This window comes from Dryobates pubescens, chromosome 20, assembly GCF_014839835.1.
Source record: "Dryobates pubescens isolate bDryPub1 chromosome 20, bDryPub1.pri, whole genome shotgun sequence".
NCBI classification, from domain to species: domain Eukaryota; kingdom Metazoa; phylum Chordata; class Aves; order Piciformes; family Picidae; genus Dryobates; species Dryobates pubescens.
The window spans coordinates 6,421,058-6,439,556 of NC_071631.1; the positions used below are offsets into that span (position 1 = coordinate 6,421,058).

The 18,499-nt window shown below is 51.5% G+C and overlaps 1 protein-coding gene across 7 annotated transcripts in view; it reads right to left on the reverse strand.

The window, feature by feature from the left end:
* PUM1 (pumilio RNA binding family member 1) overlaps window positions 1-18,499 on the reverse strand; it is a 92,071-nt gene that overhangs the window by 11,209 nt on the left and 62,363 nt on the right. For all 7 annotated transcript variants that reach the window (XM_054170380.1, XM_054170375.1, XM_054170379.1 and 4 more), the window contains exons 10-16: window positions 17,107-17,258; window positions 14,962-15,100; window positions 12,816-12,959; window positions 11,005-11,301; window positions 8,338-8,574; window positions 1,657-1,924; window positions 366-495 (exon numbers count right to left, since the gene is read on the reverse strand). In XM_054170380.1, the coding sequence (XP_054026355.1) occupies window positions 366-495; window positions 1,657-1,924; window positions 8,338-8,574; window positions 11,005-11,301; window positions 12,816-12,959; window positions 14,962-15,100; window positions 17,107-17,258 (1,367 nt within the window). The remainder of the gene's footprint in view (window positions 1-365; window positions 496-1,656; window positions 1,925-8,337; window positions 8,575-11,004; window positions 11,302-12,815; window positions 12,960-14,961; window positions 15,101-17,106; window positions 17,259-18,499) is intronic.

Consider the following 18,499-nt stretch of genomic DNA (forward strand, 5'->3'; position numbering starts at 1 on the left):
CTGCCCAACCTCCTGGTAGGAAAACACAACAGTTCCTTCCAGTGGCTGCTGCTGGCTGCAGAAGTGTTTCTTTTGGTGCTAAATCCTGGGGGCCCAGCACAGCCCCCTTCAGAAGTCTCCTTGGGGTGCTGCTATATATTCCTACACCTTTTGGCACCTCCAAGCCAAGTGCTACTTTTCAGTTGAATCTTTATGAGCCTCAGCACCTCAAGAGCAACGTTGCAACAGCCTGTGGGGAGGAGATGACATCACTGTGGACAGGTATCTCCCACTTTGAGCCCGGTAGCAGGGTTACTACAAACTGGCCCAGTACCCCAGAAGGCAGCAGGAACCCGAATAAGGCCTTCAGGGGAATGCAGACTTACTTCAAAGAACTTCTGGATGACATAATTGCCAAAGACATCAACCATCAACTGGTAAGCTGCCTGGAGGATCTCGTTGAAGACAAGCTGGCGTTCTGCTGGGGTGGCTCGCTCCAGTTTCAGCTGAATGAACCTGGGAAGCAGAGCTGCTGTGATGCCACTGGCACAAACACCCTCACCACAGCTGCTGTGATGCCACTGGCACAAACACACGCCCTCACCACAGCTGCTAACACAACCCCCATCCCAAAGCCTCACCCACTGAGCGCTCACAAGCCCAGTCTTTCAAACACAGTTGCCCTACCCAGCAATCTGAACCCTTGGGGTGGTCACAGCCATGAGGTTAATGGTCACAGAAACCTCCTCACTCCAAGCTAAGAGTACTAGAGTGAGGTGTCACCTCCAGGCAGCTCTTGAAGATGAGTTTGGCTATGCCAGTGGGGCCAGCAAGAAGCTCAGAGAGCAAGCAAGCAGCTCTTCAGGAGAAGGCTCCAGGGAAATCTTAGAGCAGCCTTCCAGTACCAGAAGAGGGCTCCAGGAGAGCTGGGGAGGGACTTTTGACAAGGGCTTGTAGTGATAGGACAAGAGGCTGTGGTTTGAAACTGGAGCAGACTAGATTTAGACTGGACATTAGGAAGAAGTCCATTAGTCTGAGGGTGGTGGAAGCCCCATCCCTGGAGACTTAAAAGGTCAGGCTTGATTGGGCCCTGAGCAACCTGATCTAGCTGGGGATGTCCCTGCTTGCTGCAGAGGGTTGGATTAGATGACCTTTAGAGGTCACTTCCAACCCAGCACATTCTATAACTCTATCAGCATCTGCACCAAACAGTCTGTACAGAGCAGGAGCAGTGTGACTCCACTGGGCAGTTCACAGCTCCACCTCCTTCTCCTTCACCTCAGCATGAGGAGAAACTTCTTTGGTGTAAGGGTCCTGGAGCCCTGCAGCAGGCTGCCCAGAGAGGTTGTGGAGTCTCCTTCTCTGGTGAGCTACCAAACCCCTCTGGCCACTGTGATCCTGGCCAAGCTGCTGTGGGTGCCCTGCCTTAGCAAGGGGGTGGGACTGGGTGAGCTCCAGTTCCTACCATTCTAGGATTCTCCCTGCTCTGCTTCTGGAGGCTTTGAGCAACCAGGTCCAGCCGGAGGCACCCCTGCCCGTGGCCAGGGGGTTGGAACCAGACGATCTTTAAGGTCCCATCCAACCCAAAGCACTCCGTCAATCTACCATCTACAGCCCTCTGCTCCGGGCTGTCCTCCAAACCACAACCTGGGGGCAGCGAGAGGCCTCTGTTCCCACCTGGATCCGTGCTGATCCTGGGAGAACTCCATGATGTGGCCGGCGATCTCCCTCAGCTGCAGGTTGGGGTAGCGGTTGTTGCGGAAGTCCTCCAGCAGGCGGCTGCGGCCCGAGGGCATGACGTCGGACATGCCGTAACGCAGGCGGGAGGAGGGGAACAGCGTGCTGCTGGGGCTGAACAGGCTGGAGGCGCTGCTGGCGCTGCGGTACTTGGCCTCCGCGCCCGGCGCCGCCGAGATGTAGCGGCCGCTGCCGTTCGTCAGGCCCCCTGCAAGGCACAGGCACAAGGAGGGGGATGAAGGCAAGGCGGGGACCGGAGGTGGAGGGTTAGTGGGGGGTCCAGAGGTGGAGGGAGCAGCAGACACGGAGCTGCTGGAGGCTGCAGCAATGATGGAGGAGGGCTTGGGGGTGCAAAGCTGGAGAGGAACCGGCACTGAGAGCTGCCAGCCCAGCCTCAGCCTGTCGTGGGCTGATGCCCAGCAGTGCGGACGGCAGGGGCAGGGAGGGGATTCTGCCCCTCTGCTGTGCCGTGACACAGCCCCCCACCCCGGAGTCACAGCACAGGCAGGGAGGAAGGACAAAGGAGACCACAGCAGTGCTGGCAGGGCTGGAGGCTGGGAGCCCTCTGTTTGAGGCCAGGTTGAACTGGGGCTGTTCAGCTTGCAGCAGAGAAGGCTCCAGGGAGACCTTCTGGTGGCCTTTCAGTGCTTAAAGGGGCTGATCAGAAAGGTGGGGACAGACATTTGAGCAGGGTCTGTTGTGACAGGACAAGGAGAGATGGTTTGAACTTCAAGAGGGAGATTCAGGCTGGAGAGTGGGGAGAAATGTTTGACACTGAGGGTGGTGAGACCCTGGCCCCAGTAGCCCAGAGAGGTGGGAGCTGCCCATCCCTGAGACACTTAAGGTCAAACTGAGCAACCTATCTAGTTGAGGATGTCCCTGATGGAGGATTGGACAAGATGACCTTCAAGGTTACTTCCAACCTAACATATTTGGTGATTCTGTGTGAAGTGTCCTAGGGTCCTTCTTAAACTGAGGAGCCCAGAAGTGGACACAGTACTCAAGGTTTGGCCTAACCAGTGCTGGCTGATTCTGTGAATCTATGAACATCACTCCAGAGCTCTGGCAGAGGCCTCTTCCCTTTCCTGCAGGGCTTGGGATCCCTCTGCTGGCCACAGACTGCAAGATGCCTGCAGTATGGTTTGTCCTGAGTGGGACAAAGTCCTTCAAGAGAAATCTTCTTATCACATGGGGACCTCCCACCTGAAAGGCCAACATGAGGCAGAGAGGACAAACCACCTGGAAAAAACAAAGCTGCAAGAAGTCTTAGCGAAGGAAGGAAGAACCTTCAAGGCAAGAAACCCTCTCCTGGCAGCCACCAGTGCCTGAAATTAAAATGATAAGGGAGAGGCTGAGTGACCTGCAGTCCTCTGCCATCAGTATCTGAAGGAAGCTCCTGTGCAGCAATGCTGTTTGAGAGTTAAGTACCTGGTATCAGCCTAGTTATAGAATCACAGAGTTGTCAGGGTTGGAAGGGACCTCAAGGATCAGCCAGTTCCAGCCCCCCTGCCATGGCCAGGGACACCTCACACTACAGCAGGTTGCTCACAGCCACATCCAGCCTGGCTGCAAAAAGCTCCAGGGATGAGGCTTCCACCACCTCCCTGGGCAACCTGTGCCAGTCTCTCACCACCCTCATGGGCTACAACTCCTTCCTAACACCCAATCTCAATCTACACAGTTCTAGTTTTGCTCCATCCCTCCCAGTCCTATCACTCCCTGACATCCTATAAAAAGTCCCTCCCCAGCTTTCTTGTAGCCCCTTTCAGATACTGGAAGGCCACAAGGTGGTCTCCTCAGAGCCTTCTCCAGGCTGAGCAACCCCAACTCTCTCAGTCTGTCTCTGTGTCTCCAAGCTGGTTAAATATGTTGTGACTTCTCCAGAGTGACTGCCAAGTGTCCTCTTGCCTGAAGAGAAGATGATTGAGAGCTCCTTATTCACCTCTGCTTAAGCTGTCCTGCCAGTGGTGTGGCCATCACCTTCTGAAAGTTCTTTTCCAACCTTAATGACTCTGACTCTATGATTCTCTATCTGCCTGACTTCTTAACTGAGCCAGCACTCCAGCAGGTGACCAAATGATACTCCTGCTGGAAGGACCAGGATAGGGACCAGGAAGGGACCAGTGAAACACCTCTCAAGTGAAGGAACCCAAGAAGGACAGGCTGAGCACTGAGAGTTTGCCATGGCAATGGCAGAGCTCAGCACTACAGCTTCTTTCTGTAAGCCTGGAGCAAACAGGAGTCACAGCACTGCCAAGCTGAGGTGGAGAACCAGCTCCTGAGCATCTACAAATGGCTGCAAGAGGAAAGGGTTTGGCACTCAGCTATCACCTGTGCCTTATCTTGTAGTGAAGAGGGAAAGCAGAGCTCAGAACCAGTCCTCTCTGTCAGAGAGTTTGAAAGAAAACCCTTCTGGTCTTTGTGGAGAGTTCAAGTAACCCACAGCAGTGACTCCTCTTTTCTACCCACCTCTGATGGAGATGCTGGCCACAAGACTCCCCAGGATGTTCAGCCTCATACTGGGAATGAAGAGACTGTGTGGAGGACAAGTTTCTTAGATCAAGTGCTTCTGACACCCACCTGTTAACCACCAAACCTTGGAGTGCCTCAAGCTCCTTTATGCCAGCATGTGGCTGAGAATCCAGTGACCTGGCCAGAGCCCTGACTCCAGGGGGATCTTACCTACAAGCACAAGGCAACAGCTCCTTGTTCAGGAGCAGTTCAGAGGCTGGAAGCTTCTGAAGCACCTGGGGACATGAGGGTAAAGGGGCAAAAACCTCAAAGAAGGGACAGGACTCATGCAAGCTGTTGGCACTGGTGGTTCCTCCCTTGTCCTCAGCCAGCTCAAACTTCCCAAGAGCAGTCTGCAGTGTGGACAGCAACCCTCTGTCTGCACAGAACTGGACTAGATAGAGACCTCTCCCTGCAAGATTTCAGGGGGTGAAAACCCAAAAAGGACAAGGAAAGGATGAGTCAAAAAGGAAAGAGAGGAAGAAAACACCAAGGCTGCTGTCTTAAAAACCAACTGCTGCTTAAGCAAGCTTCCAGGGGACTTCCCCAAGGCCCTCAAACTGCTCTTCAAGTTCAGGAGCTCTCAGAATGAGCAATGCCACAGCAATGGGGACACAAGGAAGATGAGAAGATGTCTCTGAGGAAGCAGGCAGAGGAGTGTCCCTGCTGCCCTCCACTCAGAAGGCTCAGCACCCACCCAGCCATGGGGATTCCTCCCTCCCTGGGGCTGGTAAGGGCAGTAGCCTACAGCCCCTGGGACATCCCCCAGGGGTCACTGTCCCATTCTGTCACCCTGTGCCAGGTGTGCCCAGGGAGACACAGCCCTACAGCCCTCCCAGTTGGTCACAGCTAACTGGTTACCAACTCTCCAGTCAGTGTCCTCCCTCAAATAAATCCCATTCCCAGCTTTCTCACAGTGATCCTGCTTGCAACTGACAGCACAGGGCAGCTCCCTCCCAGGCAGCTCCTGCAGCAGAACCATGCAATTAAAATAATTACTGCTCCTCTGCACATCCCCACCCCTATCCCAGAACAGGAAAACCCTGAGCTGGACACATCCAGCCCCAGACTGCCAGGAACAAGGGGTTTTATTGGGACCACACCAGCTAAAGACAAAAGGGCTGACAAAAACTGCTTGTGGAGCTCCAGGAATGGATCTGAGGTGTAGCCTGGCTAAAAGTCACTTTTGGTTTTTGATGTAGAATTCTAATATTTTGGTCAATAGTATGGGGGGAAAAAAAGGGGGGGAGGGAGCACTCCTGCTGCTTTTAGCACCCAAAAGTGCAAGTTTGTTTACAGCTGCTTTACTCTACCTAAGCACATTTGCTCAGTGCCTGTACCTTTGAGTTCAGAGTGTGTATTTAGCTCAGCCTCCTCCTCCTCCTTCAGCAGCTCCTGTTGTAAGAAGTGGCTGCCTGTTATTTCAGGTACTTGTTATTACCTAGACATCTCACAAGGTCACTTTACACCATCAGAACACACCCCACCCCCCCCCCCCAGCTTGCTATCCACAGAGCCATTTTTCACCTCTGTGAGCTTTCAGAAGGCTGAGTCTTGACACACAACATCAACCCTCCAAATGACTGACTGGGGCTGGCAGGAGACGTGACAAAGTCAAAGCCACAACTGACACCACCTTCCACTGGAGATCTGCTGATTGTCAGCTACATTCAGTGCCAATTTCTGAGGTTATTGTGCAACCCTGAAATCAAAGCTACTCAAAGGGCCTCCCCCAGGTTGTCTCACCCCCACAGAATGCAGAGGTGGGACTTGGCTCTAAACCCAACTGCTCTGACTCCTCTTTTTGCAGACACCACCTCTGGCTGTTCCCACCTGTCCATTGTTAGGTATTCAGGAACCCTGCTCGTCCTCTCTATCACAAGCTACTTCTGGTATCATTCCAAACAGACACAGAGGCAACCTCAAGCTTCTTGTAAGGACAAGCAATGCCTGGGCTGGTTTGAGAGCATTTAAAGTTGTTTTATAACCAAAGACAACTGCACCCCCTTTCAACACCATCTTGCAGTAGAGGTGAAAGAGAAACTGAAAAAAAAGAGAGAAAGGGCCTGTTAGGGGTTTCAAGGTGAAAGCCAAAGAAAGAGATGAGGTTGTTCTTGCAGCAGGGTCTGGGGAGCAGGGCTGGTGAGGAGCAGCTGAAGTTCTTTAGTTTGGAGAAGAGGAAGCTGAGGGGAGACCTCATTGCTCTCTACAACTCTCTGAAAGGAGGCTGGAGCCAGGTGGGGGTTGGTCTCTCCTCCAGAGGAAAAAGTGATAGGATGAGACAAAATGGCCTCAAGTTGCAGCAGGGGAGGTTTAGGTTGGGCATCAGGAAGAAATTTCTTCACTGAGAGGGTTCTCAAAGCCTGGCACAGGCTGCCCAGGGAAGTGGTGGAATCCCTATCCCTGGAGGTTTCAAAAAGGCAGAGATGTGGAGCTGAGGACCATAATTTAGCCCCAGACTTGGCAGAGTTAGAGAATGGTTGGACTGGACAACCTGAAAGGTCTTTTCTAACCCAGACAACTCCGGGATTCTGTGACTCCCAAGCACACAGTCAGCCACAGGGGAACCCAGGCTACTAGGAGAGGACTTTGTGTGTCAGGATGGGAAGGCCAACACAGACTGCTGTGGGGCACAACCCACTGCTGCAGCTGATAACTCCCCTGTCTGCCCAGAGTTTGTCCTCTAACAGATTGACCTTTCTCTGATCCACTTTTTAGGATTCATTCTTTTGTTTGCCTGCAGGGGCCACAGCCTTCCTCCCATGCAAACTCTGGAACCTGCTCAGTCTTCAGCATTAATTTATTGTAGCTCTTTTAACTGTCAGCTTAAGGACTGCACAGCTGCATAAATAAAGTTGAAACCTTCCCATTCTATTAGGGCTCCAACAGAGGAAGGTGGTAAATCTGAACTCCATCACAAAAAAAAAACCCTATATCAGATTCATTCCTGTTCCAAGCTAACCTTTAGCCAGCATCAAATTCATCACACATGCATGTAATAAACATGAGAAATCTGAGCAGTGTGGAGATGCATGGAGAGCTGCTCTGAAAACCAAAAGCTGTGTTCAAGGCAGATACATCACAGAACCAGAAGAGGTTTTTTTCCCCTGAGTATGTAACTAAATTCTCTGGTGCAAAAGCAACAGCCAACCTGCCTTGTGTGCTGGTGAGGCCTGGGAATGAAGACTTCAGGAGGTGGAGGTGAGCATTGCTTTATTCGTAGAATGGTTTGGGTTGGAAGGGAGATCGAAGATCATCCATGGGCAGGGACAGCTCCCACCAGCCCAGCTTGCTCAGGGCCTCATCCAACCTGGCTTTGAACACCTCCAGGAGGAGGCATCCACCACCTCCCTGGGCAGCCTGTTCCAGTGTCTCCCCATCCTCACTGTCAAGAACTTCTTCCCAATCTCCAACCTCCATCTCCCCTCCTCAAGCTCTAATCCATCCCCTCTCATCCTACCACTACATTATTTAGTCCTTACTTTCATTTTAAGATTGACTCTGTTCTATATAAAAGCTCTAGGCCAACCAGAAGCTCCTCCAGAAGATGGAGCCTGCATCAGGTAATGTCTCTTCCAAAAAGGAAGGTCTCTCCCATGCACCAATGTGCTTTGATGAGTCCACACTGAAGGGGGATTTTCAGAAGCAACCTGTCAGCTGCAAGCCAAGCACCAAGAGCCAAGCACTGCTCCAGACACCAGGGCATATTCTGGTCAGAAGAAGAAACTGGATCCTCAGCTCATCAATTTATTGCTGACAACTTCAGGGGTGTTTTAAAGCACCTGACACATCAAAGGCTCAACCCTAGGTGTCTGTTCTGTTCAGGGAGAACAAACAATTGGTGCTGGTACCCAGAGCTGTGTGAGGCAGGGCAATGTGACCCATAGCTGAGACACGAGGAAAGGAGGCAACAGAGAAACCTTCCTGAGGGACAGCTACCTCACAGAGGTGCCTCAGCTCCTGCTTCACCTGGTGAAGGCCAGGACCCTGGCAGAGGGCTAACAGCAGCAGTGAGACTGCAGGTATGGACCCAGCAGTGAGGTGCTCACAGTCCCAGGGTAGAGCAGAGCAGTGACCTGAGGGCTGGGACAGTGAGGCTGTGGCTCTTACCCAGGTTCAGACTTGAAGATGATCCATGTGAAGATAAGGAAGGTGGTGGAGTCTGCGAGTGGCCAGGTCCTTGGCTGGGCAGAGGCATTCCCACAGGTCCAGGAGAGGAGGAAAAGCCAAGGCCATTATAAAAACTGTGTCCTATGGGTGTCAAACTGCTGGATGTCCTCTTGTACAGGTCACTGCTCCCTGTCAGAGAGTCTCGGCGGGAGCCGCTGCCCGTGTTGGAGTTAGCCACTGAAAAGAGGAAGAGAAGAACATTGGTTGATGGCCACGAGCTGCCCCAGACAAGTGGGCAGCTGGAGATCCAGCACAACAGCACCTACTTAACAACCTCACTGCCCCAGGCTGCTGTTTTCCTGAGGGTGCTGCCTGGGGCCCAGCAAAATGCATTAATCAAACTCATGTTGCTAACCATCGAGCAGAAATCCTTGGTTTAAGAAGTAAACTTGAACCCTGCCACTGCATTTCTACCTTTGGAGTTGTCATACTGCTACAGCAGGTGGAGAAACACAGCTCCCAACATCCACCAGCAAGATCAAGAAGATGAAAATCTACCCTAAAGGAAGTGAGAGAGCCAAACATTCACAGATTGCATTGGGTTGGAAGGGACCCTCAGAGGTCATCTTGCCCAACCCCACTGCTGTCAGCAGGGACACCTCGGACCAGAGCAGGGAACAAGGAGCTGCTGGCTTATGGACAGTGCTTTGCCTCTGAACCCTCAGGTGAAGGGTTGTGCATTTCAAAGCTCTTTTTCCCCTTGGTTTAACAGAAGATATCAGATTGCTCAACAAGCACTGCCTGGTGTTTATTCTTTGGCCATCAGAGCTCAGACAAACCCAAGAGGAGATTCTACCTCTCCCTGTTCACTCAAGGTGTACAAGCTGTGGGGACATCCACTTGAAAACCTTTCTGCTCACCTTTCATTGGGCTAGAAAGCAGCTCCTGTTTGCAGCAGCCTTTATTGAGATGGAAACCATGATTCAATTTCACAGAAACCCAGCACTTGTTTAGTGGCCTGGGTTTGGTTTTGGTTTTGTTGGGGGTTTTATTTTCTTGACAATCCAACACAAACCCTTTGAATGCTCTGTCAACTCCAGGCAAAAAAAAGAAAAACCCCAAATAATCAATTTTGCATTAAAAGCTTGTTTAATAAACAGTGAAATTGTTAACTGGGGGGGAATTAATCATTTCTCATGACTGCACACCAGCTCTAGAAGCAGCAGCCTCCTGCTTTTATTCATTGATTGAAGGAAAACAGGTTTGTGGATCTTGGCAGTGAGCAAACTAGCAATTGAGTTCAATTAGCTAAACAAACTGAAGTGAGGGAAGCAAATGCTGGGTTTAGCTGAATCCAAGGTGGTTCAACTTCTCAGGCTGGCTTGAAAGGAAAATATTTAGAATCAGATTTGTTTAACACTGGGATTTGCTGCAGTGAGAGTGTGTCCCTCAGACCTGTCTGAAGAAGCAGGTTCAAAGGGCATGTTTTAACTCGCCCTTCACACTGATGAAAGCAGGAGAGAGTTCAGGAGGTAATTACTACCTCTGAGACTAAGCAGTAATTAAAACAATTGTTCAGCTTCACAAAAACAAACCTAAGGAACAAACCAGAGCCACAGACAAGAGAACAAGAGGAGAAACTTCTTTGGTGTGAGGGTGCTGGAGCCCTGGAGCGGGTTTGCCCAGAGAGGTTGTGGAGTCTCCTCCTTTGGAGACTTTCAAGGCCCATCTGGATGAATTCCTGTGGGACCTGCCCTAGGTGATCCTGCCCTGGATGGACTCCAGAAGTCCCTTCCAACCCCTACCATTCTATGATTTTGGTTTGGATTTATTCTGTAAGAAAAACTCTTTTGTCTCCAGCTGCCCCAAACCCAAATCCAAACAGAAGATGTATCTAACATTTCCTGAAGCACAGTAAGAGATGGGTTTTGATGAAGAAACAACTCCAGAATGAAGCATGGAAATCACCTTGGATCAGCTCTTTAAGAAGGATGAAAATTACTGGGCCATTACCCTGAGGCAAGAGTCAGCAGATCCACAGAGTGGTTTGGGTTGGAAGGGACCTTAAAAGATCATCTTGCTCCAACCCCCTGCCATGAGCAGGGACACCTCCCACTAGACCAGGTTCCCTTGTCTCTCTTTAACTGGGAAGTCCAGCACTGGACCCAGTACTCCCAGTGTGACCACACCAGGGCAGAGGCGGAAGAGAACCTCCCTCAACCTGCTGGCCACATTCTTCTTGACATGCCCCTGGACACCATTGGCCTTGTTGGCCATGAGGACACACTGCTCTTCATGGGGGCAACTTACTGTCCCCCAGCACTCCAGAGAGCTGCTTCCCAGCAGGTCACCCCTGACCTGTACTGCTGCAGGGGGGTGTTCCTCCCCAGGTGTAGGACCCTACACTTGCCCTGGTTGAATTTCATGAGGTTCCTCTCCCCTAGCACTCCAGCCTGACCACCTGACATGGTGCCAGCCACTCCTCCCAGTGTTGTATCAGCAAACTGGCTGAGGATCCATTGTGTCCTTCAGCCAGGTCACTGATGAAGATGTTGAACAAGACTGGACACAGTCCTGACCTTTGGGGAAACACCACAACTGGCCTCCAACTGGACTCTGTACCACTGACTGCAACCCCTTCTCCCCCCTCAGAAGCTGCTTTCTTACCTGCTGTCCCAAACCCTCCCAGCGCAGAGCCCAGCGTGGCTCCCAGAGAGCTGCTGCTTCCGAAGCCCAGGGAGGTGTTGGCAGGCTGGGCAGAGCCCTGGGAGAAGAGTGAGCTGCTCTGGGAATTGCTGCTGAGAGAGTTGTTGCCGTAGAAGGAGCTGGATGCCAGGTTGTTGGTGGGCTGCTGCTGGGGCTGGGGTTGGGGCTGCTGAGTTCCTAGAGGGCGAAATGGTCCATTCGTGGTTCCTGCCAGGCCACCTGCGGCACCGTTGGCTGAAGCTGCAGCTGCTGCGACCGCTGGGGAGACAGGAAGGGGGATCACAGACTGGGAACAGCATGGAATCACAGAATGGGTTGGGAGGGACCTTAAGGATCACCTAGTTCTAAACCCCTGCCACAGACAGGGACACCTCCACCAGCCTAGATTGCTCAAGGCCTCATCCAACCTGGCCTTGAACACTGCCAGGCTTGGAGCCTCCACAGCTTCTCTGGGCAACCTGCTCCAGTGCCTCACCACCTTCAGGGGAAACAGTTTCTTCCCAGTATCTCATCTAAATCCAGCTTCTTCCAGTCTGAAGCCATCAACCCTTGGGCTTATGTCTTCTCCAAGCCCCCCCAGTTTAACACTCCCATGTGCAGCAGGGAGACCTTCTGACTTCCTACATAACTGTGAACATCTGAATTCCCTCGTGGCCCTCCACTCCCTACAGAGAAATGCTTTCATAGCTGCTCCAGCCTGGGCAGAAGAGGAGGTGCTTTTCTCAACCCAAACATCAACAGGGACTGAAGTAGGTTGCCTTTTCCAGCCTGATACAAAGCCCATTTCTCATCTACATCCAGCTCCTTCCACTTCTGCAGCAGCTTGCAAGTTAAAACTTCACAGCTTCCTTTCATTTCCTATAGATTTGTTTCTTCCCTCCCAGGATGAAAATCTCCTTTTTACCCCAGACCCTGCAGAAAGTCTCTTGGCTTTGCATCTGAGATCTTCCTTTCACACACACACACACCCCTGTTATTGTATCTGAGCCCCACCAGCCTTGTACAGAGCCACTGAACACCACCACCCACCAGGGCTGATCACTGCTGCTTGGATTATTGGAGCTGCCCAGATCAAAGAGACACAAAACCCTTCCCTTTCTCCCAAGACCTTAAGATTCCAATCGATCCAGCCACACATATCCCAACAGCCAATTAAGAAACACAAGTCTGGAAACAAGCAGCATTGTCCTTTAGCAGATGAAACACAACCCCATGGTACTCAGAACATCAAAACCCAATTGCTGCTGGTTTGCAGCCAGCTCCAAAGTAAAAGAAAAAGCAAAACAAACAAGAGCTACAAGGAAACAATTAGAAGGCTCGTTTCATCATCTGCTACTAACCCTGCAGACTGCTTACACACACAGATTTGGGTTGGAAAAGTCCTTTTAAAGCCTTGAACTGCCAGAGAACCCAAATAAAACCCAGAACACCTCAGGGCAAAGGCTGTGCACGGAACATTTTAAGTAAGGTGATCACCTGGGAGCTCTACACAGGCTTCAACCTTTTATTAGGTGGGAAAGTGGCTGCCAGCAGACAAATAACTGCCCTGAAACTCTGCAAAACAAAGGAGTCTAGGTGGTGGTGCCTCTGGGAGAAGGTTCTGGAGGCTCAGCCCACAGTGAGCACAAAGGGTGCTCTCAACAACAATCCCACAGTGGATCTCAGTGAGGGCAAGTTTGTGTCATCATCGCCAGCAGAACCCAGAGGACTTCAAAGCCCCCCACCTCCAGCAGGGATGGAGCAAATTCTCACTTGAAAAGGCTTGGACTCACCTGCTTGTGCTGCTGAGGAGCTGATGATGACTGGAGCAGGGGCTACCAGGCGGACAGGGGCCCCCAGGCCGTTCCTGGCCCCCGCGTTCACCACCAGCGCACCGGTTTGGTCGTAGTAAGCAGCAGGAGCCAGCACTGGGTAACCTGGAGGGGAAAAGCAGGGGTGAGGCAACAAGCAGCACGACACATGGTGGAGCAGTTGTGTTTAGCAGTACAATGCAAGAGGATTTTTAAAGGAAAAGCTGAAAAAATGGGCCTGGTTTTGCTGCTCTTGAAGCAAACCCAACCTCCAAAGCCATGTTAACAATCTATGGCTGGACACCAGTGAGACAAGGCAGGTAGAGAAGACCTTCTGTGCCCCCCAAATCTACTCTACCAGCATTGCCCTCAATGTCAACTCAGTTATACAGATTTAAAACATCTCCAAGAGGCAAAAGCAAAAGCTTTCCTAAGTCAGGCAAATGGTGGGGCCTCTCTTAGATGGCCCTCCAGCTCTTCCACTGCTGGAGTTAGTCAATGTGTGAGCTTTAAGTGAGGTGGGTTTGATGGTATGAACTAGCTTTAATAGGCATCAATAAAAACTCTTAAAGGTGCCCATCCACACAGCCACAGGCTGGCAGCAGTGTGGAGGTATTTAGGTACCTCACTATTTGTAGATTCATAGAATGGTTTGGGTTGGAAGGGACCTTAAAAGATCATCCAGTTACAAACCCCTGCCACAGGCAGGGCCACCTCCCACCAGCCCAGGTTGCTCAAAGCCTCAATCAACCTGGCCCTCAACACCTCCACAGATCAAGGGCATCTACAACTCTCCTGGGCAACCTGTTCCAGTGTCTCACCAGCCTTACTCTAAAGAATTTCTTCCTCATCTCCAGTCTCAATTTCCCCTCTCCCAGCTCAAAGCCATTGTTCCCTCATCCTGTCACTCCCAGCCCTTCCCAAAAGTCCCTCCCCAGCTCTTCTAGAGCCCCTTCAGGTACTGTAAGGCTGCTCGAAGGTCTCCCTGGAGCCTTCCCTTCTCCAGGCTGAAAAGCCCCAACTCCCTCAGCCTATCCCCAGCCTTCTGGTCATCCTGGTGGCCTCCTGGGGACCCACTCCAGCAGTTCCATGTCTTGGTGCTGGGGGCACCAGAACTGGAGGCAACGCTGCAGATGGGGTCTAATGAGTGCAGAGCAGAGGGGCAGAATCCCCTCCCTGTGCTGCTGCTCTCCCTGCAGCTCAGCACACAGCTGTCTGCTGGGCTGCCAGTGACCACTGCTGTAATTCCACAGTTAAAAGAGAACATCCAGAGAAAAGTGAAGGGATTCTCCAAGGTGCCTCACAAAGAGAATGTTCTCTGGGGGGTTTTGCTTTGCAAATCTAATCCCCAGCACCACAGCTTTCAGGAAGCTTGCAGTTTGGAAGCAGGTGTCTTACACTTCACTCTCTAACTCAAGACAGTAACAACCTTCCTGTTGCATTAATGATGCAACAACCATGGGGCACTTCCAGGAGGAGAGGTGAGGTCAGAATAATCCTGTTCACTTACATTTGACCAGCAGGACTGTATTTTACATCATTCAAAACAATACTGATGTTTTCCTTTTGCCATTACACTAAGATTCTGTCTAAATCCAGTTGGATTTGTGTCACAGCCTCACAGATCACAGCCACAATTCCTCCAGTAGATCCTCTTGCAGGATTATACACTGCAACAAATCCTGCTGCCTTTTATCAATCTTGGTTTGAAGCCACCAGAAGAAATTAGGAAGGGGGAGTCCTTATCCTGTTAGAGCCAAGCCCCTGGCAGGGATGGAGAGACCAAGCTGATGAACAGAACTAAGAGATCTCTGAGGTTTTCCACATCAAAACCCCACAGCAGGAGCCCTAGAGAAATGGGAAAGCAACTTCCAACAGCAGCCAGCAAGCTTTTGGAGCACAGCAGCAGCTGATGCAGCTGGTAACATCTGTTTTCATCTGTAGAACAGACTCCTGAATCCTGATTTCATTTCAATGGTGCACTTGTAGCTAGGGTCCCATCCAACAGGCTCTCCAGATTTACACCAGACAACAGCAGCAGGCCAGGCTGCAGCCTGCAGACACAAGGTACCATCTTCTGAGATCTCCCCAGGTGCTGGAGAAGCTGCAGCCCCCTCAGAGCCCCTACCTGGCATCCCTGCTGCCAAGCCCTGCCCAAAGGCAAGGGCAGAATTGACAGCTGCTGCAGCCACCAGAGGATCTGTCTGCTGGCCCTGCTGGTTCTGGTTTGGGGTCAAAGGACGCTGGCTGGCTCCTCCACGCAGAACCTGGAGAAGACAGAAACAGGAAGCTGGTCACTCTGGGAGCCAGCAGCGAGCCACAACAACCAGCCCCTTCCAAGAGCATCAGCAGCAATCCAGCTAGGTTCTTGCACAACAGTGTGTGACAGCCCATCCCTCTGACTGAGGACAGAGCTGCCTTTGCCACCACAGCCTTGAGACAACCACAGGCAAGTGCAAAAGACCAAACTTAGGCAACAGATCTCCGGCTGAGCTTATTGAGCAGAGTCCTGGACTGGACTGGGCAAGAAGAGACCTTCAAAGGTCAACTAGATCACCCCCCATCCTGCAGTCAGCAGCTAGAGCAGGTTGCTCAGACCCCCAAACAGCCTGACCTGGAATGGTTCCAGGGATGGGGCATCTCCCACCTCTCTGGCCAACGTGGGCCACAGTCTCACCACCCTCAGTGTCAAACACTTCTCCCTTCTCTCCACTCTGAAGCTCCCTTTTTCACTTTCAAACCACCACCCCTCATCCTGTCACAACAGGCCCTGCTCAAAAGTCTTTCCCCCACTTTAAGTCCTGAAAGGCCACCAGAAGGACTGCCTGAAGCCTTCTCTTTTCTAGGCTGAACAACCCCAACTTTCTCAGCCTGTCCTCACAGCTGAGGGCTTCCAGCTTTCCCATCACTGTTGCGGCCTCCTCTGGCCCCACTCCAACAGTTCCAAGTCTCTGCTGTGCTGAGGACTCTGGAGCTGGCCCCAGCTCTGCAAGGGTGGTCTCAGCAGAGCAGGATCTGGCAGTGATTCATCATCTCACCTCTTTCATTTCTTAATAAACCTTCACTACTCACCCTGTGGTTAGATGTGCTTGCAAGCCACCTGCCCCATCCCAGACAAGGTTCGGCTGTGCCACAGAAGCACCACTGAAAGCTCACTTGAGCTGAAACCTTAAAAAGCTTTCCTCAGCCCTCATTTAGGAGCTGGGGGCTGATGACACGAAGTGACAGAGGTTTTACCACGCTGCCAGCCCCTGCACAGAAGAGTGGCCTGGTGACATGACACTTCCTCACTGGAAATAATGACCAAAGATCACACAGCAGCTTTCTAGGCAGCTCTGGTGGGTTTGAACAAAGGTTGCTCTCCAAAGGGAAGATGGCAAAGTGACCTTTCCTGTAATTAACTGTGACAGGCTTGCTTTGCCAAAGCCTTTTACTCAGAGTGGTGATGCAAGAGCCTGCACCCACCAGGAAGGTCAGCTTGTTAAAGAGCCATCCCTTGGTAGGCAGAGAGCACTAAACTTGTGTTACTGACAGAAGAAAATGAGTCTGGGAGAGGATGCTCAAGTTAACAGATGTAAATCTCAAGAGTTTGCTATCATTGACAAAGCCTGAACATGAGCTCTTCAGCCTTGGGAGCCTCCACATTCATAGAACCATAGAATGGTTTGGGTTGGAAGGGACCTTAAAGATGATCCAGTTCCAATCCCCCCTGCCATGGGCAGGGTCGCCTCCCACCAACCCAGGTTGCTCAAGGCCTCATCCAACCTGGCCTGGAACACCTCCATGCAGGGAGCATCCACAGCCTCCCTGGGCAACCTGTTCCAGTGTCTCACCACCCTCACTCTCAAGAATTTCTTCCTCATCTCCAGTCTCAATCTCCCCTCTTCCAGCTCAAAGCCATCACCCCTTGTCCTAGCACTAGCAGCTGTTGTAGAAGGTCCCTCCCCAAGCTCCCTGTATGTATGGAAAGGACCACTCTAAGGTCTCCCCAGAGCCTTCTTTGCTCCAGGCTGAAGAGCCTCAACTACTGCAGCCTGTCCCTATAGGGGAGGGCCATCACTTTGTCACTATCAGCAAAGGCCTCTTCTAACAGTCCCAAATAAATGCTGTGCTTTGCTCTGGTTTGCAGAGCAGAAGCCAATGAGCTCAGCTGTGACTCTGAAAGACGTACCAAAGTTTCTGCTCCTTGTTTCAAGACAAGGCAAAGTCTCTTGTCAATTCCAACTGAGTGTCTGGAGCAAAGTGTCCCCTCTATGTCCAGGGAGCCCCTTACCTGCTGCTGGCCCTGCTGGGTTTGCTGTGTGGTTTGCTGATTTGCTGAGTTGGTTGCGGCGGCGGCGGCAGCAGCTTGCTGCTGGAAGAGGCTGGCAGGATAAACTCCCCAGGGTGTGACTCCATAGTACTGGTGAGGAACCACTGCTGGACCTGGAAGGGGAAGGGAAGCAGTGAGCTTCTGCAGAGTGACAAGTGGTGCACAGCAAAGCATGGGCACCAAGAGCTGCCCATCATCTGGGGGTTAAAAGCCATTTCAAGGTGATCACTTTCAATCCTTTGCAAATACAAAGGGATTCTGGCACTTCTGGTACTCCTTTGGGAAACACTTCCAAGTCAGACCTGAAACTTCATCTTTACTGCTTTTACCTTAGTGGATGTGTTGGGTTGAAATTTCCCCCCTCCCAGCATTAAAACTACCACAGTGGATGAGGAGGGCAAATCCTGTTGCAATGTCAGAGGTTTACTGCTGTGCTCCAGTATTATTAGTGAAGGAACAACACTTCATCTCTAATCAAAAGAGAGGACGGTTTGGTTAAGCACAGAGATAGACCAGGCTCATCTGACCTCAGCTGACCTAGCTCAACAAACATCTAGCACTCAGCTTAAGAAACCCTCTTGGCAGCTGGAGAGCACCAACCTTCAAGTGTTTAACATGCTGCTTTTTCAGCCACTCAGCCCTCCTTTGCATTGGTAAACCACCACATAAGAGGCTGTATGGTCCTGGATCCTTTTACACTCATGCATTCATAGACTCATGAAATGGTTTAGATTGGAAGAGTCCTTAAAGCTCATCCACTTCCAATCCCCCTGCCATGGGCAGGGACACTTCTCATTAGCCCAGCTTGCTCAAGGCCTCATCCAACATGGCCTTGAACACTTCAAGGCTTGGAGCCTCCACAGCTTCTCTGGGCAACCTGTTCCAGTGTCTCACCACCCTCCCATTTTTTTCCTTAATGTCTCATCTAAATCCAGCTTCTGACTATGGGGTCAGACCCCACCCTGGGGAATAAACAAGTCTACAGTGGATCTGAACCACACACTTCTTAGCTGGAGTACAAGTAACTTCTGTGTGGAGAGACAGTTCACATCTGAGTTCTAACCAAGCCATTCCAGCGTTCTGCTGGGCGCCACGCAGGAAGACTCTGCCAGCAGAACACATGTGACACACACCAGAACTCTTGAGGGCTTGCCCCAAGAGACTTCAAAGATTCCCCCAAATGAGGGATGACAGTGAATAGGGAGCTGCAAAAAGACAGGGTGTTAAGTTTAGGGGTGAAAAAGGGGAGGGAAACAGAGGAATTGTTTTTCCCATTTTCATACAGCGAGATGTGTTGGTCTCAAAGGAACTGCAAAGCAACTCACAGTGCCACAGCCTGGGGAGACTCAGCAGT